The sequence below is a fragment of the Moschus berezovskii genome, chromosome 3, assembly GCF_049115385.1.
Source record: "Moschus berezovskii isolate FMDL1 chromosome 3, NW_MosBer_1.0, whole genome shotgun sequence".
Classification (NCBI taxonomy): domain Eukaryota; kingdom Metazoa; phylum Chordata; class Mammalia; order Artiodactyla; family Moschidae; genus Moschus; species Moschus berezovskii.
In genome coordinates, this window is record NC_142462.1 from 45,610,389 (window position 1) to 45,631,766 (window position 21,378).

At 38.5% G+C, this 21,378-nt stretch overlaps 1 protein-coding gene across 13 annotated transcripts in view; it reads left to right on the forward strand.

The window, feature by feature from the left end:
* The first annotated feature begins 2,890 nt into the window (after positions 1 to 2,890).
* The window catches only part of CACNA2D1 (calcium voltage-gated channel auxiliary subunit alpha2delta 1), a 545,949-nt gene continuing 527,461 nt past the window's right edge, over positions 2,891 to 21,378 (forward strand). For 5 of the 13 annotated variants that reach the window (XM_055420633.2, XM_055420638.2, XM_055420643.2 and 2 more), the window contains exon 1: positions 2,892 to 3,377. In XM_055420633.2, the coding sequence (XP_055276608.2) occupies positions 3,283 to 3,377 (95 nt within the window). In that variant the 5' untranslated portion in view covers positions 2,892 to 3,282. Of the gene's footprint in view, positions 3,378 to 21,378 lie in introns of all 13 variants that reach the window. The other 8 variants (XM_055420635.2, XM_055420639.2, XM_055420645.2 and 5 more) reach the window with 3 other exon arrangements.

Here is a 21,378-nt window from a genome sequence, read left to right on the forward strand (position 1 = left end):
CCATAGACAGCAGCCCACCAGGCTCCCCCGTCCCTGGGATTCTCCAGGCAAGAACACTGGAGTGGGTTGCCATTTCCTTCTCCAGAATTTTATGCTAGCAATACACATAGTATAACGTAAAACAAAAAGGCAGAAAGAGGGAACATTTTATGACTGTTCTATTCATATTGTTCTTTGTTCATTCTTAATAAAAATGAAATGTATATGAACAAATTAAACATATACATATTATAGCAACTGATGGTTAGCTGAAAGTGACAGATTATAAATACGTTATGAGTAAAAGTGCTCTGCATAAAATCTTTAAACGTTATTAAAGGAATGATTAAATACAGACATCTAACTTTTCATTAATGTTTCCTTTCTTTTTAGAATATTTCCTCCTAAATGAATACTAGATACTGGTTTCTTACATCTCGCTCATTTAAAGCCCATAATTCAAGTTTTATCATTAATCCTTATAGTATATAAACATTTTATCTTGAATGAAAATTTTGGTGACTTAACAAAATTTTATTAAAATTGATAGGCTATGATCTAATATTCATGAACATTTCCAAAATAACAGAACTGGACAAAAACTGTACATTATAGAATGCTGTGGTTAATTAATTGACACATAATGCTATATTGTGAAAATGGTCTTGGTTTAGTTTTCATACAAAAGAAACAAAAGCTACATTTTGAATATCATCATTAAAAAGGTCTAGACTGATAAAAAGCAATTAACACAACCGAGGATTAAGCAATGATTTAGGCTTACAGTTGACAATCAAGTCAGAAAGAATTGTAGATGTAATATCTTTCTTCAACAGCTTCAGAAATGAGAGAGCACAGTGTTTCATCAGAGTGATCCAAAGGAATTGAGATTTGGCTCAAAGGCCAACGAAGTTAATAATGAAGGCTGACTACCTTCTTGAGAAGTTTATTACATTCTTTTATTCCTTAAGCTCTTTCTCTTAAAGATATAAAATTGGAAATGGTGTACCTTAGTAGGAAGTCTGAAGTCATTACTGAAATAATTATTTCAGAATTTATTAAAATATTTTTCTGCAGTGTGGCTATTATACCAACATATCATGTAGACAGTAATGGGCATCTGATTCTGCCATTCTTAATTCCCATGCTGGGGAAGAATATTTGCTTTTTAATCATTAAGAATTAGAAAAAAAAAGATGGACTTTACTATTTAGTTATCTAATTTTGGAGTGGAAAGCTATCTATGGTTATATAAACTATCTTTGTGAGCTCTCAATCCTATTCCATCCCATCCCACTTCACCACTCATTTGCTCGCTCCTGCTGCCACATTATCTTGGTTTAGCATAAAACAAACTAAGTCAAGTCACGGTGGGGTGCCTTTTGTGAGGTCACTCAGAATAAGAGGAAAGAAACAGAGAGCAAGATAGATATGTACAGAATTAAAGAAAACAAATAAGGCGCGCGCACGCTGGTGCACACACACGAGAGGTTAGGAGGAAGGAAACATCACTGGGTCAAGAATCATAAAATCACATCACATTTTAAAATGTTGCTATTAAGTATTAATAGTCTTCTGTTTGAGCAGATTGCCTTTAGAGAGATGGCTATTCCGAATTAATAAGGGTTTTTCTGTTTTCACAATCTCAAGAAACTAGAGAAGGGCTAATTAAAAATCCTAGCCCTCCCCATAATGACAACTTTTAGGCATATGCAGGATGGTGATTTTTTTTTTTTCCCAATCAGAAATGGTGTCAAAGTGCTCTAATACACTACTAGAGGGGGCTTAATAATTTAAGGTGTTAAGGGAAACCTTTTCATCTGGTGCACCAGCTCCTTCCTGAAGGAAGCCAGTGTGGTCGAGAGGCCTACGCAAGACCTACCTGTTTTTTTCTAATAGAAGGCCTGGGTACGCCTGCCTGCGGATGCAGGTGAAACTAGTCTGTACTGCAGTGCTATTCCCTAGCTCTCTCCCTCAATTCCTCCTCCATATTTTAGGCGCGTTTTGCCACCTGTTTCTGCTTACCCTTTTCATGCCTTCATCCGGACCAAGTGAACTTGTTTTTGCAGCAACCTTGTCAGGGCAGGGCAGACCACAGGCCAGACCAGGGCATTTGGGGGACTTTTGGAAGCGGTACAATGCTTTTCTCGCGGCACTGTGCTCCTCGGGTATAGAATTTGTCCTTTCACCCCTCGGTCCTACCTAACACACGGCCAGACTAGGAAGATTTCACGGCATCGGGTGCTTCTCTGACTGTCCTCAGCCCGGACCTTGCCAGGTCTGTCTTGCTCTGTCTTGCCAGGTGAGAGGTACCTGGGCGTCGGGCCGCGCTGCCACGGTTGGCACTCAGCCACGCCGGAGGCTCTAGTCTCTGGCACTCCAGGGCAAATAAATAGTGCCACCTGGTAGGGAGTCAAAAGTTGTGCTTTAAAATGCAGATATAAACCCCTCCTACACTCGTTGTCAAATCACTGCCCCACGATTCTCAGGCAGGCAGTGGATTCTGCGCCTGGGAGAAGGGCTGGGGGGGCACTGCCTGCCTGGGAAGAATAACCCCGAAGGCGCGAGCCAAGATCTGGGCCGGAGCCCCGGCTGCCTGTGGATACCCACCCGGCGGCTAGCGGTCCCCTGGGAGCTCCGCGGGGCCCGCCCCGCTCTCGCTCCGCGCGCCGGGTGGCGGGAGCAAGCCGGCGCCGACTTTGGGAGTTCCTCTCTGCCTTGTATGGAGGGCCGCTCCTGCCCGTCTCCGCCCGAGTGCTCTGACGCCCAGCCCTCCCGCTGTCCACCCCCAGCCGCCTCCCTCTGACTTGCCGGGAGAAGCCAGACGAAGCCTCTCTCTCTGCCACAAGTCTCCCCGCCTGCCGTTCCCCCACTCCTGCAGCCACCCCCACCCGCCCCAGTGCCGTCACCCCTTCTCCGCCCCCGCCTCCGCCCCCCGCCTTCTCCACGGCAATCGGGGGAATAAATCAGGGAGGAAACCGAGAGGGAGCGAGAGCGCGCCAGCGCCGGCGGGCTCGCCCAGGTCTGTTTCCAAAGTCGCCCTTGATGGCGGCTGAGGCGAGGCAGCTGCGGCGCGGCGCTGCCGACGCGCGCTAGTGGGTCCGCCCGCCGCCCCTTCCCCCGCGCCGGGCTTGGCCCCTGCGGCACCCCCACGCCAGCCCGCGCCCGCGCCCCAGCCTCGGCCGCGCCGGCCCGCAGACGCCTGTAGTCCGGGCGGACCCTGCTCCTTCTCCTCCCGCGGTTTCCAGCACCGGTCCTTCCCCCGACTCGGGAGGGAAGCGAGATTGATCTTCGATCGCGAAGATGGCTGCTGGCTGCCTGCTGGCCTTGACTCTGACACTTTTCCAATCTTTGTTGATCGGCCCCTCGTCGGAGGAGCCGTTCCCTTCGGCCGTCACGTAAGTGCTCGGGCCGGGCCAGCCGGGCGGAGAGTGCGGGCCAAGGGGTGCCGTGGAAGTAGGACGGAGGCTCGGTTCCCGAGTTGAGGGGCTCTTCTGCCCGTGGGGGTGGGGAGCGAGCCGGGCTGGGATCTGGAGAGGCCGAGATGGAGGTACGCACGGCTCTTCGCCGGAATGCGCACGGAACCGGCGTCTGGGGAGCCTCGGCGGGGCCGGGCTGTCCCAGGAAAGGTCTGCTGACGACTTGCGGCACCTCAGCCCATCTCTAAAAGGATTCCTTGGTCTTAAAAGAGTTTAGTTGCACTGTGGGAAAAAGTTTCCAGCTACATACCCGCTCTCATCATACGACACCAGTAAAAAGTTGTGTTTGGGTAGGGCATTTTGCAAATAAGTAACTGCAGGCTGGCCTGGGTAGCATGGACTTCCCCCGTACTTGGCCCCTGAGATGCTAATTGCTGTGGTATCCAAACTCGTTTAGCTCCCAAATGACTGGGCGCACTTGACAGCCTTTCTGATATGAGGAGTGCTTTACCCTCGCGGCAGAGGTGCTGTCCACCCCAGGGGCTCGCAGGAATTGGGACCCTGCCATCCAACCTCCCTCACCCTCTATTTGAAACAGTGCCGGCAGACACGCGGTTCCTGTTGTTAGAATGAATAGAACCCTCTATTCCTTGGGGGGGAGTGGGGGAGGGACTGAGCGTTTTCCAGAGTCTCCAGCAATTTTTCTCTTTATTTTTAACATTTCTAAAATAGCTTAAGAAAACCTCGCTGCTGTTCTGGAAATAGAGTGTTTGAAGGTAGCTGTATAGTCAGACGGCAGGAAGGGAGTGAAAAATAATAATTCTCTCGTGCTAGAGAAAAGAATCAAAGTCAGTGGCACATAAAAAATATATACATATTTTTAAATGTGCTGAATAGCCTATTAGGCATTCTGGGAAAGCATTTATTTTGGTTGTTGAAGCTACTTTAAAGCTTGTAAGAGTAGGTAATGGTAAGTGGATGAGTCACTTTAATGCATTTTACGTAACAAAAACAAAGCCCAAGGTAGCCTTCCCGGTATTTTTGCTGTTGGGAATTACTTGCTGTCCTTTGTTGGCAGAGTGCTGAAAACTGGAGTTTTTGGTGGATACTGACCTTAAATCTTCACCAGTTGAAACCCTGCAGTTATTATTTAAGATTCAGCTTAAAGTATTTATTGCATTAGGTGTCAGTGCAAGAACCCGAAGGATGCACATTCTAACCTGGAGAAGGGGAGTGTCTAATATTTTCGTCATGATTTACAGTCATATTCTTTTTTAGATAATCTTCCATAAAAATAATAACAGATCCTTTTTGTTATGAAGCAAAAGGGTAAATGCCATCTGTAGATCTTCCTTTAATTGGCAGCATATTCCAAGCGGATATTTTGAAACATGAAAGCAGTAAGAATTACACTAAAGATGCTTCGATATTATTCACTCATTAAGAAGTTACACTTTTATTTTTTTTTAAGTCTTTTTGTAGCTTGGCCTGTAAATTGAAAACTGAAGTGAGTCGCTTGCGTTTTGTGTCAAAGAAGTGGCGCTTTAAAAAGGAGTCAGTGTGTTCAGTTTACAGATTTTTAAAGTGTTATTTTTAACTGGCAGTTTATCAATATTTCTATCATTTGGGGTGAATGCATCATCACACCATAGGGGAAAGCTATGACTTTTAAAGATACAACAAAATACAATCTTTTATTCCTGAACAGACCGTGGTAAAATATTAATGTAAAAAATCCTGGTTGTAAGAAGGACATCTGCAATAAGTGTTTTTCCACAATTAAAATAGCTAAATTTTCATGGTCAGAAATTCACTAAAGATAAGAAAGAAAGTGAATAGTTGGCAAAAATAGGAATTAGAAAGCCACAATTTCTTTTCTATCAAAGGATTTTAAATTTATTTTTTAACAATGAAAATTTGAGGTATTTTCAAATAATTTGAAACTAATTATTTTGTAAAAAAAGACTTAAAAGATTTTGTATATATCAGTCTCTTGTAGGAAATACTATTTTTATAAGGCTTCTGCATCTTTAATTATTAATTTGAAAAGTCAGTCATTTCTCCTTATCCTCTGAGGAAGATGTACTTCATGTTAGATTTCTGAATAAACTTTATGAAATTAAAAAAATGTAGCATTAATTATATCACAATGCAGTGCCATTTGCTTTTCTTGCAAAAAGAGTTCATATGGCATATTTATCAGGATAAATCTCAAATCTTTGGGAAAAATTCCAAGTTCATTAAAAACTCAGTACAAAGATTATAGCATCACTAAAGACAAATTATTGTGCTTGTCTATATACATTTTTCATTAGTAAATTCTTTTGGTTTTCTTGATCATTCTAGTTTTTCCAGAAAAATGTAATTAAAGAAATTTTTTATCAGAAGAGGAAAAATATGCTATTAACAGTATAAAATTCATTATGCACTCATTGGAGTGGGATCTAAATTAGAATTAGTAATACAAAGTTTTTTGTTTTGTTTTAGAATTTTTACAATAAGGGCTTAAATATTATTATAAAAACATAAATGTCATTCTAAATATTTTCTTTAATTTTCTCTGGTCTAACATACATTCTCATATAGCATATTCTGAATTAAAATAGTGATTAAGGGTTAACACTACAATAGCTTTTTTTTTTTTTTTCAGACAAAAGGAGGCATTTTGATACAGTTCTTTTTCTAGTTTAGGTTTTTCTTTTGGAAATGATTGTTTTAGTAAGGTGTGAAACATAAATATGCCACATGGTTGCAGCCACCTCATGCATATTGGTTTGTATATAAATGGAAAATATATAATTTTCATGTTACAGTATGCACATGTTATATTGATAGTTTAAAATGTAGTTTTCTAAAAGGGAGTTCTCCCTTGTTCTAGAAATAATTTGGCTCATATATGAAAACACTTCTATTTTAAAACTCAGAGTATTATGTATGGTAGCCAGTATTGTAATGTTAATTTGAATTTGTCAGTTCTAATTTTAGAAGCTATTTACATATCCAATTTTTAAAAAAGAAACATAACTACTATTCATTTTAAACTTTTATCTCATCATATCAAAATGCCAATATGTCCATAATAATTGGCTGAGAGCCCATTGTCATATGGGGATTTTTAATATATTTAAACTATATAATGGGATAAATATATTGGTAAGAGTTACAGGATCTATAGAAAATATAGCATCTCATAAAAGAATAGTACCTTGCAGTTTAAGTACTTAGTTTATAAATTTTTTATCTATTATGAGACAAATTTATATTTAAAGGCTATTAAAAATATTTTCATTGGAATGGATATCTTTTTCATGTATTAGAAGTGATGTAATTATTCTTATTTGGGCTTAGCAATTTTAATTTGTATACTATATATAGAACAAAATGTACCTTATGATAAAATATGAGCTAATATGTTAGATTGTAAAATAAAACCTAAAAACAGTGAACATTAATAAATCCCTTTCTCAGATCTTTGATTTGTTCTCATCAGCTTCATCACATGACAATATTTGTCCACAGGTGTATCTTTAAAGTATGCAACAGTAGATACATTTTTCCAGATGAGTTGTAACATAGTAAATTTTAGTGGGTATATGTGTAGTTGTTTGGATTGGCATTTGAATATACATTAGACAGGTTGAAATGAATATAATCTAAACATTTTGGAAAGGTACAAGAATCTAAGCTTATGGTTTATAAAAGGAAATAAAATAAGCCTTTATTATTTTTCTTTGGCTTTCACCAATTTTAATTAAAAAAAAAATAAAATAAAATCAGAGTCTATAGCAAATTGTTCATTGTGAAAATGGGTAAAATTTTTCCATTCTCTTCCTTCAAAGAAATCTTGCTTTGTAGACAACTTTCCAATGTTTCCCCTACATTGGTACGTTGTAAGGTTTTGCAGAAACATAATTAACACATGCAAATTATGTATTCAGATTTACTGTTTATATTTAGAAGTATACATTCATAATAAATAACAATGCATTTAGAAATTTTAAAATTAATACAGAAATTATGCCCATAACAAACTGTATTATTTAATTAATGTGTTCTCTGAAGTATCACTATATACAACACATACACAGAAATTTCTTGTTAGTTTTCAGTACTGATGCAAATATCCAAGAAAGTAATCTGTTCTTCTCAGTTCATATCTTGTACCTAATGTGTGTCGTCAAGCTATTTAGAACCTTCAAGTGGAGATTTAAGTGGTTAAATTGAAATATTTTAGGCAATTGTCCAGTTTATCGATTTCTTTCAGTGTATTCCATGTATGGACATAATCAACCCTCACATGAGCATATTTGGATGAAAGTTTGGGAAAAAAAGTCAGAATTTGTTTCAGTATTTCTAAAAAGTAACATTTCATTGCTATTCAGGTGACAGCTTCCATCATTTGTAATAAAAGAACTGTCTGTCCTAGTATTTCAAAAAGCATGTAAGTTGCTGGTAATGTGTAACTGATCTCTGTTCTATGACATCTATTGCACCTTTACCTAAGGCATATGGTATGTATCAGGCACTGTGTCACACTGTGTCAGCCAGTCTTTCTTTTCCTGGACTATTTATGCATTGTACTACAACTGTTCCCTAGACTTTCATATGGTGGCTTTCCAATAAACTTGAAACTGCACCGAGATAGTCAGCCATGTAGCTTACACATGGTTTGTTTTCTTCTGTGTGCACAAAACTTAGAAATTACTGTGTCATTGTTTACAGAGTTTAAGGAAAAAATAATGATTCAGTGTCAATTGAGATGAAAATGGTAGCATTTTGTGAAAAATACTATATTTACCACTTTTTTTTTGAGGGTTTAAAATATATTAGCATTGCATCATTATACAATTTGTATGGTTTATCTTATTATAGTATTTAATACATTGTATTTTATGCCTGTCTATATCTTTATGTAACTGTTTATCTCTATATGTGTGTATACACACCTGTTTTTTTTTTCCTTAATTCTTCAAGTAAGCCACTTGAAGGGTAGAAGAACCTCAGTAAGATAAGTTTATCAACAAAGGTGCATGCTGAACGCTCCCTGCCAGTCCACAACTGTTCATAGGGAGTAAATCTCATTCAGAATATTTTTATAACAGCAGCATTTAAAAATATTTCATGAAGAGAATCAGATAAACTATTCAAAATTTTCAGGTCCTATTAGACGAGTTATTAACACAATTGATGAGTGACAAAAGAAATGTGGTTCTAAAGATAGGCTTTTGTCTTTTAGACAAAACAAAAGGAGGAAGAGACTATTGCACTTGAACTGTTGAGTGCTTATTAAAAGGTCTTTGCATGCTAAGCAATTTTATTTCTGCCATTTAGATATAGGATACTTGAAATTTTTAAGAATTAAACATTTGGCGCCCCGTGTTTTAGGAGTGAAGGATAAATGTGCATAAGTTTTAAAATTTTGTTCGTAAAACCTAAACTTTTCTTTCTTATAGGCTTTATATAATTTGTGGTAATTGAATTCCATTGCTCCTTTAAAATTTTCCATTTACATAGATTCTAACAAGATCTTAAGGAAAAGATTGACACTGTGGCCTCAACAAACTGGCACACTTTTACCGTTAATTTCAATAATACAGAATCAGGCTGTTATATATGAAGCAATATTTAAAGGTCTCTTTGAATATGAATGTGGGATATTTCTGGCTCAATGTTATTTTAACATTTGCTTCTGCTGATTTTTTTTAACCATATGCTTCTGTTGGATTAAAAAAATTAGGATACGTTTTAAATTCTATATCATAAATGGAAGAACAACTTAAGCTAGAAATGATGGCAATGGAAAATAATGGTGTTGCCCATTTTAAATGATTCAGATTTGGGAATAATCTGTTTATCTGAAGTTCTTTTCCCTGAGTACTTAAAATTTTATTGCAGTAGTCTCCTGGCAAATTATGAAAAACAAGTCCTGTATTCTTTTATTCAGATAATTAGTTGCTAATTCTCTCTTCCTTACCCCCCTACACACAGTTAGTATTAGTCATACTTGATTTTTATTTGTACATAATGTCAAATCAATTGGAGAAAAAAGTTTATTTGTTTTCCATCAGGTTACCTGTAATCAGACCTCAATTTTGGGGCCTTCAGATTTGAATTTTCACTCTCTGTTGCAGGGGACTTCCTTTTACTACTAGATTTTTCTCTCTGTAGGGATATTGTTTAGAGGTTTCAATGCATAGATAGATCTGTGATACATTATAAGTGGTTTCATCAGAATTGTCAGATGGTTTGGACTATTGTTGCTTTTGACATTTGCCCATATACTCTGGGAATAATTGGGAAAAGAGTGAGAAGAGCTGATGAGATTGTTCTCTGACTAAGGTACATACTGTCAGTCTATATAAAAGGATGGTCAGACATTAATAATGTTTTATTTTGAGGGTCAAAGGAGGAATGGCTCAGAAAAATAAATGCACTTAGGCATAGTGGGAAAAAAAATCTGTTTTAAAAAAGTAATCAAAAGGCGTTTTGGTGAATATGCCGTGAGGAATGGTATGTATTTAAGTGGAGGAAGACAAAGGAGCCCTCAGATATGTGAGGTGTGAAATTACATTAAAGACGCTAAAGGTGGCAGTTGATTATTTTATTTTGCTTTTATTTTCTTCTTTTCCCCTCCATTTTCCATGTTAGCTTGGTTATCCTGGAAATGCTGTTTACCTCACATATTTGATTTTACTGACCTGAATATTCATATATTGGAAATTCACCTGAGAAACCAAAGACAATAAAATTGTCTAAATTTTAAAAAATAGAAGCAATTAAACATTTTTTTTTAATAGAACCTTGGGAAAATGGGGTTCATTGGATAAGACATATTGGTGTAATACTTTATCAAAAGCTTAAATACTAATGATCAAGAAAATTATCTTAGTAAATTTCTTCCATTAGGTTATTAGAAATAAAGTATCTTGAAGGTTATAGGCTTCTGGGTAATACAGTGAAGACTATTTAGACCTCTGATACATAATACATCTTATTTTTTAAGAATAATTTTGATTTGTGCTGTCTCTTTTAACAACTTCACAGATTTTTAACATCAAATGTAATTTAATTCAACAATTAATGCAGTTATTGTTATCCAGAGCAGATTATGTACTTCACTGAGTTACATGCTGGGAATCCAAATTGAGAGAGCATACCCAAGGAAGACATTCCCAACTCCAGGCTGACTGTGAAGCGGTGGAATCTAACAGAGCATGACCAGGGAAAGACACATAGCGTGGTGAAGAAGTACCCATGGGTTGTTTCACATCAGGCATGGGACTCCTGGGTGTGAAGAGAGGTTGAGACTGAACCATCAGTCTGAAGCTAGGTTATACACTTTTTGCATCAGAGTTATCTTCTCACATGACCCGAAGGGGAGTTGGGCAGTGTGGCAGCCCAGCTCTGTTTTCTCAAACAAATTTGGTTTTCATCCTAAGACTTTGTAATTAAAAATAAAAGTCATAGGTTTTAAATCATAGTATGTGGAAGATGGATTAAAGAGGACCATTATTCAAAGGGACAATGAGAGCAGTTAGTAGACTCTTGCAGCATCCTAGAGCGAGAGAGGCTGAGACAGAGAATAGTGGCAGTGGGAAAGCAAAGCAGGGATGAAGTGTAATGTAGAGGTACATATTCAGGTGCTATTGGTTATAGGGTTGGGGGGATCAGGAAGAGAGTAGTGTTAGAGATGGCTCTGAGGTCTTTATTTTTAAAATTTTATTTATGTTTGACTGTGCTGGGTCCTCACTGCTGTCCGTGGGCTTTCTCAAGGTGCGGTGAGTGGGGGCTGCGCTTTGGTCTTAGAGCATGGGCTCTGGATGCACAGGCTTCAGTAGTTGTGGTGCATGGGTTCTAGAGCTTGGGCTCGGTAGTTCTGCTGCTTGGGCTTACTTGCCCCACGGCATGTGGGAATCTTCCTGGACCAGAGATTGAACTCATGTCCCTGGGATTCTTAACCATTGGACCAGCAGGGAAGTCCTCCAAGCTCTTTAAAAGGTAATGCAGAAAGAATAGCCAGGTTGATGGTGAGTGAGGTAACATGCTCACTGTTGGGCATTTTGACATTGAGGCATCTCTATAGGTGACTATTAAGCTGTTAGAAATATCTATCTGAAGGGGATTTGGAGGCAAAATGAGTATCTTTGAAAATAGATCCATCCATTTACTTAGAAAATACCTATTTAGTATCTTTTATGATAGGTACTGTGAGTTTCAAAAGATGAATCTTGAACTACAGTTTCATTTTGCAGCGAGGTCGACAATGGGCCCTTTAAGGAAGTCACCAGACCTTTGCTGACATGACAGCAATTTCAGTAGCATGTTTTGGGTGCAAGCATGGCTTCAACTCTCTTGAAGAATTGGTGTGTGTGTGGTAGTTGCTCAGTTATGTCTGACTCTGTGATCCCATGGACTGTAGCCCTCTAGGCTCCTTTGTCCGTGGGATTTCCCAGGCAAGGCTCCTCTGTCCATTGCATTTCCCAGGCAAGAATGCTGGAGTGGGTTGCCTGTTCTTTCTCCAGGGGATCTTCCTGACCCAGGGATTGAACCTGGATCTGCCACATTGCAGGCAGCTTCTTTACCGTCTGAGCCACCAGGGAAGCCATGAAGAGTGAGAATATGAAGGCAGCAAGTGCAGATTCTTTCAAGGAACTTGGCAATGTGAGGAAAGGGAGAGAGAGCAACTTTAGAGGAAGATGGAAGGGATTTGGCCTTCTTTTGTTTTGCCTAAAGAGTAGGAATTATAATAGGTTACTTGGGATTGCAGGTAGTAGAAAACTACAGGAGTATCTTGAACCGAAAAGAGAAATATTTTTCAACGGTAGTAAATATGGATGCTCAGTCATGGGAATCAGCAGGAGGAATATGCCCCCAGTTGCAGAAAGGGGTGGAGTTGTTACCAGGATCATCTCTTGTTCTAGCCTCTGGTTTTCTTTGTTTGACTTCTTACTCTTCCCTTTCCCTTTTAAGGCTTTATCTGCTTCCTGGACCTCATTTTGTTGAATGGCTGTAAGGGTTTTCATTTTTTCCCCATTGAAACTTTGAACCAGCTTGAGACTAGAATCCTAGTACAAAACATGCCTGCTAAGGAAGATGTGTCGTTAATCTGAATATGGGTCAAGTAGTCGGAGAAGGAAATGGCAAGCCACTCCAGTGTTCTTGCCTGGAGAATCCCAGGGATGGGGGAGCCTGATGGGCTGCCGTCTATGGGGTCATACAGAGTCGGACACGACTGAAGTGACTTAGCAGTCATCAATAGCCCATTCATTTGAGATCAGGAGATGGGAGTTAAAAAGGTTTTGGTTGCCTGAGCTTGGGTCACTTCTCACATCCTGGTCAAATCTTGTTAGGAGGTATTGCATTGCAACAGGCTAATTGCTAGTACCATGGATAGAGGAAGAGGCAGTTCTTATAAAAAGGCATCTGCTGGGTGGGAGAGGTTGTAGAGACAACTAAATAAGTGTTACCAGAGGGAAATTTGAGCATATCAGAGGAGACCAAATGGCAGAGAGATGAAAGGGATGAGAGAGGCCATGATTGATGGGTGAATGTTCTGACTAAGGCAGGTGAGAAAGGGATCAAGACTAAAAACAATGTCTTACAAAGTAACTTTTGAAATATGAAACAGCCCTGAGAATTAAAACAGATGGTTGGAGTACAGGATAGATGCACTTTTAATATACTGGAGATGTTTTTGGAGGATTGTTCCAAATTATATATTCCATTCTCAAGAAGACATGACATTCAGAAATGTAATAAATGCACATTAGTAATGTTCATATTTGAGATATACAGACCAGAGTTTTCCTTTTCTTGGTAGTAACAAGACTCTAGTATGTCACTGTGTTTCCTTTGGACACAGCAATGTTTGTTTATTTTTTGTGTTTCTTTTTCTTTTTAAAGTAGAGATTATCATCCTGAAGATCCATGTAGTTTTGCAAAATGTCATTGGTTTTAATAAGTGTATATGCTTATGATAGATGTTTCAGAAATATCAAGGAAGAGGAAACAAACAAACAAAAACAAATAGTTCTTGTTTGGGGCAATTTACCATTATTCACTTATAGATTTTTTTGGCAGATAGGAATAGTTTACAGCTGGTTTACAGCCCTGCTCTTCCTGTGCTTCCCTCCACCTCCCAACCCCATGTCCATTCTTTAGCAGAGGGCAGAAATTTGAATTGAAACAAGATTGTTTAAAAAAAAGTGCATTTGATAATACAGCAAACCACTGACAGAATATTCCAGCAGAGCATGTCCCTGGTCAACCAGGTCTCTTGAAGGTCTGAAAATCACTGGCAGCTGCTGTCTCAGCAGTTCTCTGAGTTTCCGAGATGACTGAATGAATGGTTAGGATCACAAATGCTGGCAGATCTAAGAATCAGTCTTGATCTCATTGGTCCCACTGCAGTGGGAAAAAACTACCCTTGTGGTCTGTAACAAGAGAAGCGGAGAATCAGGGTGCATATTTATTTCCGTTTTGTGACTTTACTCTTTTTTCTCTTCCATAGGTAGTCACAGTTTGTGGGAACTAATTTTGATGTTTCTACCTGCAGAATGTCTGGACACTAATAATTACAGCTATCTTTCAGTTATTGTGATATTGCTTTCTATAATGTAATTTTTGAGCTCTTGAATGCCAGGCACTGTGAATTAATACTCTGCTTATTTCTTAATCCATCTAACCTTTACGTCACTCCCTTAAGATAAATATTATCCCTATTTTATAGGTGAGGAATGTTAAGTTTTGAGTATGAAGGAGTTTTCTGAGTTTTTTTAGGAATCAAGTTTAACCCCAAGCAGCTTAATTTTAGAGTCCTACCACTTACCTGCTATACTTTGCTGCCTTTCCCTGGCAATACCCTGGATGTCTTTGCATCCATTATCTCACCTTTTCAATTTGTGGCTGGCTGCATATTCTAGCAAGGAGTCCAAGGGGGAAAAGGAGTCAGTGTAAAGTAGAGCAGAATGAACAATAAGTCCAGTTCCTCTCTCTGCAGATCAAGGGTAATATTAAACTAATCTTGAATCATGGTATTCCATTATGGGGATCACATGAGAGGATGCATTGGGAACCTTGAAGGACCATTTTAGAGCCAGGCTTTATTATTTGTACCACATATTATTTTTTCTGCCTTCAAGAGGTCATGAATTGATGCCTAAGGATTAGTGAGTTAGGTTATTGTACTAATACATCATTTGGGCCAACAGAAAAATCTGAAATGAATGAGAAAAGGGATGCTTAGCTGGCCTTAAAAATGTCTCTTCTTACAAGTTGTGTAGCCTTAAATGATAAAGAGGAAATGAGAAGAGATGCAGTGGACTCCAGTGAGGCAAGTGTTTTGTCTCTAGGTTCAGGACACAACCTATATCTTAAAAGGGACCGAAAGAAAGCTGGACCTCAAGGGATTTGATGTGCTTCATCTTGGCATTTCAGCCAGCACCTGTTGTATGAGTTCTGTGCCACAGGAGGTTGAGTCTATTTTTAAAAGTCATAATTTTGCCACTGATAACCTCTCATTGTCAAAGATGGGAGTTATCAGCTTCAAGACAGAATATTTGAAAGTGAATAAAGCAGTCTAGCTATGATGTTTATAGCAATGATTCCAGACAACCCTGAAAACTGAACGAGCACAGAATAGTAAAATTGAGACCAGTTGCATTTTTAGCAACCAACACAGAAGTCAGAAAAAAAAAAAATCTGCCAAGAGCATACTGAAAAAGGCCAATATTTTTCATCTGACTCATCCAACTGATGATTAGTTAAACTCATTGAACCCCACCCGTTCACTTTACAATATAAACGGAGCCTAGCCTTTCACAAATACTTTTCTCATTTTGGTAGAAATAAAACACTTAAATTTCTGCTGCACATTTCTGATCAATTTGTGGAGGGAAGAGATGCTTTAGCTGAAACTGTGTTTTAATACCAACGACTAATGAGAACAACTTGAGGATAACCATTGAAGCAGTAAGCGTTCCAGTGCCAGGAACCTGCCTTCTTATGGCAGTCATTTTGACATTTGCTACAGAAAGGAATGTGTAAAATTCTTATGCTGTCTGTCACTTTAAAAATACCAACGCTTCTTTGCCATTACATTACATTAGAATTGACTTAAATTTGCATCTGTGAAAATGTTTGGAAAGATAAACAAATGGGCTCTGTGAAGCCTCAGGAGGATGGGCACAATGAGGGGTGTGCAGATTGCTCTAAATTAAACATGTAGAATGCTTGGTTGTCTCTCAAAACACCTGATTTTCCTGTCGATGTAAATGTAGAACCCAAAATTAATTTTCATGAGGTGAAATTTTATTGTGCCTGTGTAGCTCAGTTCCCAGGGGGTTGATCCATGGTGTTAAGATCTGCTAGTGAGTAATTGTTTAAAATTTATTGTAATACTTGATGGTAATAAATAAACATAGGGGAATGGTAACTCATCACGGAGCAAACCATGCATGATAATTAGATGAGGTCATTTATCTCCTTAAATTATCAGAGGTGACGCAACCTGTCTGTGTTGTGTAAAAGCCAGCTGAGACCCTGGGTATAAATGATCGTGACAGAGGGGTGATTTGAAGGTTGCAGACTTTGCATTTGGTCCTACACCTCTGTGTGTTTTTTTTTCCTATAAGTGATGTAGATTGGCTCCTGGGATTTTCTGCTTTTATAATAAACACAAGGATCTAAAACCTGAGTTCAGAAAGTTGCTCAGTCTGTTTTTCAATTTCATTTTTATGTTTCTTTTGTATTTTTCTGTATTGAATTTTAATCTTTCTTCTTAATTACAAAGAAATGCATCAGCTATATATATATATAAAACTTTAAATGTGTATAAACACACACATATATACATAGTTTATAAATATTAGATGTTGGTTCCATGCTGAGTGCCATTGAAGCTGTGTTCTTTGAGGTGACTATTAAGTACTACTAAATTCTAGAAAGTGATCTTTTGTGGTGTGGTTGTAGCCTTCCTAGCCAGGTTTCCTCATCTGAACCATAGAACAGATAATGATTTTAGTGACAATTTTTTTCAGTTCTTTCTAAATGTTTCATGATTAGTACCGTTCTAAAGGCATAGTGTGAAGTTAATAATGGATGCTTTTGAACATTAGGGCTTAATTCCCTCCTGGAATTTGCCTGGTTGGCCAATAGTGTGGGTTCAGAGATCAGCTCTACCATTTGAACAAGTTAACTCTTTCATTGCTAAAACTTCATAAGGTTGTTGTGAGAATTAAGAATGCTGCTATTTCATAAGAAGCATGACACAAAAAGAGCACTGGAAAATATAATTTGACTAGAAGCAAGAGAATTTAGTGGAGTCAGCTGACTTGAATTCCATTTTGCCTCCACCAGTATCCTGAAAGGAAGGACTCCTGGCTTTAGCTCTTTCTATAATTACTCAGCACCCAATCATTTCTGAACAAGTAGGTCTTAGTTGTCACGCATTTGCATTCACGTGTCTGTTGAGCATAAATGAGATGTTTCTTGGTGCCCAGGTATTCCACTGCCAGTAAGGATGCTTCTGAAGAGGTCTCACCTCCTGCCCCCACATTTTAGTTTTCTCTCTAATAATCTTTCTGACAGCAAAAGTGGTAAAATTTGAGGTTTTCCTCCTTTTTTAACTCTCTATGCTATCCCCACTTGTACTTAATCGTGGTATGGTCTCAGAGTCCTTTCTTTATTTGATTGAAGGGCCCACAAAGAAATATATAAGGAGGTCAGTGACCTTGCATTCTTGTGTGCAGAGAAATAATGTTAGTGGCCTATTGTCATATAAGGTTTTGGTTCTGTGAAAGAGGCCCTAGATGTTCTCATTTGATAATATATTTCTAGTAATGGTTGCAAACTGTCTGAAAATGGTAACTTTAAAGTATCAGTAATAATTGTGTGTAGCATAGAATAGTGCTTTCTTTTTCTTTAAAATGAGCAAAAACCACCTTATCACGTATTACCCATGGAATAAATAAATATTACGAGTGTTTTTAGAAGAGTAGAACTCAATTATATTGTGCTGTTTAAAATATCTAATTTTTCAAGGAGAATTAATATTAGAGCTCATTATACATCTTAAAGTTTGAAAGAGGTATGTGTGTAGAATCACATGAAGTATGGCCTTTCCTCGTGCCCAGTTGATTAGCTTTCCTAGTAAGGAATGGAGAAGGAAATGACATCCCATTCCAGTACTCTTGCTGGAAAATCCCAGCGGCGGAGGAGCCTGGTAGGCTGCAGTCCATGGGGTCGCGAAGAGTCTGACACGACTGAGCAACTTCACTTTCGCTTTTCACTTTCATGCGTTGGAGAAGGAAATGGCAACCCACTCCAGTGTTCTTGCCTGGAGAATCCCAGGGACGAGGGAGCCTGGTGGGCTGCCGTCTATGGGGTCGCACAGAGTCGGACACGACTGAAGTGACTTAGCAGCAGCAGCATAGTAAGGAAATTCCTAAATGAGAGAAGTTAGAGAAACAGTTAAATCCTCATGATTTATGCAATAAAGATGTGAATCAGACTGTACAAAGGAGATTGAACACTGACCATGACCACTGGTTTGAAGTATAGCGAATGAAACAAACCATACAGAATCTTTGTAAAGGCATTTTATGTGAAGATTGAGAGAGAAAATGAATCCTTTGTTTAGAATTAAGTAATCTAGACTCATTTGTTTATTTTAGTTTGATGTCTTCTATGCTGTGAGTACCACAAATTCAGTGGTTTCAAACAATGGACATTTCTTTCTTCACAGTTTCCATGGTGATGAGTCTAGCCATGGCTTTGCTTGTTCCTTTCCTCAAAGCCTCCCATGGTTGCAATAAGGTGTTGACTGGCTTGTATTCCTTTCCAGGGTTCCTCTCTGCTCCTTTTTCAGGCTTTTGTGGTTGTGGATACTTACTTGTGGTTGTGGGACTACCTCCCCACTTCCTGTTTGTTTTCAGCTCTTGGAGGCCACTCACTTTCTTTTCACAGGAATCTCTCAAAGGTCTTCTCACAACATGGCAGTTTACTCTTTCAAGGCCAGCAGTAAGATCTCTGATCAGAAAGGGGTCCCAATCCCTCTTTAAGGACCTTCAATTAGTTAAGTTAGACCATTTGCAGTCTTGATTATATCTGTAGAATCCCTTCACTTTAGCCATATAACAATCATGGAAGTGACAGCCCTTCTCGATCCCAGGACCCACCCCTACACCAGGAGAGTGGATGATACATGCAAGCTGTCCTAGAATTCTTCTTCCCTTGAGTTTTATTATTAGACAACCATCATATAAACACTAAAAACTAGAAAACGGGAAAACCTACTTCTTTTCACTTAAGATGTTCAAAACTTTGAAGAAGCACTCAGATGACTATCATCATTTTTGTCTCAGGCGATCTGTGCTTTGCCACATTGGTGCTGATCCATCCCATTAGGAGTCAGGAAAGCAAATCCCAAAAGCTCATTAACTGCTCATTACCAGTTAGTTAGCTGAACTTTTCACTCTCTTAAAGAAAAGAGTTCTCTGTACTGTGGTTTAAGCCAGTTTACACAATTATTGTTAATAAATGTGTGGAAAAACTGTAAGACAGTTCTTTTGTAATGTAAAGGGTCAAGTTACTTCTAAATTAAGGTTACACTTCATGAAATCTTAGATCTCTCCTTAAATTGTGTCCCTTTCCCTGCCTGTATAAACTAGGTGATTCTGTAAACTTAATCAGCATCTAGTTTTGCTTATATGTATTTACGGTATGGTCATGTTTTCTAACTAATGCCCCAGTTACAGAGTATTAATGCAGTAATGTTCATATGTAACTGAAAGCATCCATATGTGATTTCTTCTCGTCACTGACTAGATTCAGGTGAATAGCTGTGGCTTCTGCTTTTCAATGAAAGTATTATAAGATACTTCCTCACAGTACCTAAGTACTGGGTACTCAATAAGTTTACCTGGAAAAAAAAAAAGGCCCCTCTTATCTTGCATGTACGTGTGCCTTTGCTCTGTACCATGGATGCCTATTGACTTTGTTTTAGAAGTACTGCTGATTGTCTGATTTATTCAGGATTTGTCTTGTACCTCTAGCACATTGGAGGAGGAAATGGCAACCCACTCCAGAATTCTTGCCTGGAGAATCCCATGGACAGAAGAGCCTGGCAGGCTGCAGTCCATGGAGTTGCAAAGAGTTGGACATGACTGAGCACACACACACACACACACATGCACACCTCTAGCACTAATTAATTTGCTAATGTGACGGGATTCTGGCCAAAGTAATTGTCTATCTGATTCAGTGCTTTTCACACTAACTGTGCTAAGTATATTTTTAGTAAATTTCATATTCATTGTAAATGTGTATTTTTGTCGCATACAATGAAAATCAGTAGAAAAATAAGATTTAGAGAGGTATGAATCTTTGTTTTTAAGTAATTATATTCAGTAGTCATAACATTACTTTTTCGGACTGTTATCAAAGTGTCTAAACACCCTCCATTTCTGTACTTCACCTGAGCTGGATTTGCAGAGCGTAATCTGAGTAACTCTAGTTAAATTGATTTGGCTATGTAAGGTAACTAAATGTTTTCAGTTTAAAGTGGCATAAAAAGAAACAAAACTCCCAAAATTGAAGGTTTTCACATTAAAAGATTTTTTTTAAGTGATATGTCCTACTTTAATGCTTATTTTTATTTTGGCTATTAGATAGAAATGGCATTTTTTCTCGAAGTCATCGTAATACTTTGGCTTGGAAGGAGCTGCCAGTTTCACATTGTTACATAATATAGTTCCTTACCGGAATTTTATGTTCTTCACAAGCAAATTTATGACTTTTAATGTGTTTTCTTTATAACATTCACTGTTTGCCATAGGTCTAAACATTTGCTATCAGTAAAGCAAATATTTTGGTACTGTAATGAAGTTAAATGGGCTGCATACCATTTTTAGGACCATTTCAGTAAGTCAGGACTCATGTGAAGATAACTAGTATTCCCTTTTGATGGATTGTGGAATTATTTGGATATATTCAAAAACAGAGGGACACAAAATTGTTACTCCATAGAGATTTTATGTCCCAGAATCATCTTATGTCCCATGAAAACATCTTAAACATGCCTGAGGTAGGTGAGGTTTCTTTCCTTTCCCCCTCACCCCACCTTGTCTTTAAAAAATTTTATGTATAAAGTGTAGTTGGTCTCTGAGGCTGAGGCTATATAAAAATGTCTACCTATTTCTCAGATTTCAGAGTGTCTGCTGAAGTATAAAAGTATAAACGTTTTCACTGTGTTGAATAACATCCAGAATCAAAGTGATTCTTGCAAAAGCCAATTAATATTTTTTTTCAAAGAATGCAATGTGCCATTTATCTTTGGTTCAAATGTTCACTTAGTAAGTAATGAGAATTCAAGAACTTTTTCATTTTGTAGAATTCACTTACTCCGTATGCATCTGTGCACTTTAAAGTTGACATGTATATTAAAAAGCTTTATTGGACAAGAATATTTTTGCTTTCCGTTGGTTCAGTTAGAGATTTTTCTGACAGTTTGTTACCAAAGATGTCCTTAAGTTACATATATGATTTTACCTAACAAAACTGAGGCGTATTAAATTATATCAGTAGACTGGCACAGTAAGATTCAGTTCAGTTCAGTTCAGTCGCTCAGTCGTGTCCGACTCTCCGCGACCCCATGAATCACAGCACGCCAGGCCTCCCTGTCCATCACCAACTCCCGGAGTACACTCAAACTCATGTCCACAGAGTCGGTGATGCCATCCAGCCATCTCATTCTCCGTCGTCCCCTTCTCCTCCCGCCCCCAACCTTTCCCAGCATCAGAGTCTTTTCCAGTGAGTCAACTCGTCTCATGAGGTGGCCAAAGTATTGGAGTTTCAGCTTTAGCATCAGTCCCTCCAATGAACAGTAAGATTAGCTGCTCTTTATTTTCTGTCTTTTTTTGCAGTCCTTCTGAGTAGTATCTTTCTCTACACACTTATTCCTGAACAGTTATCTCAAGGATTT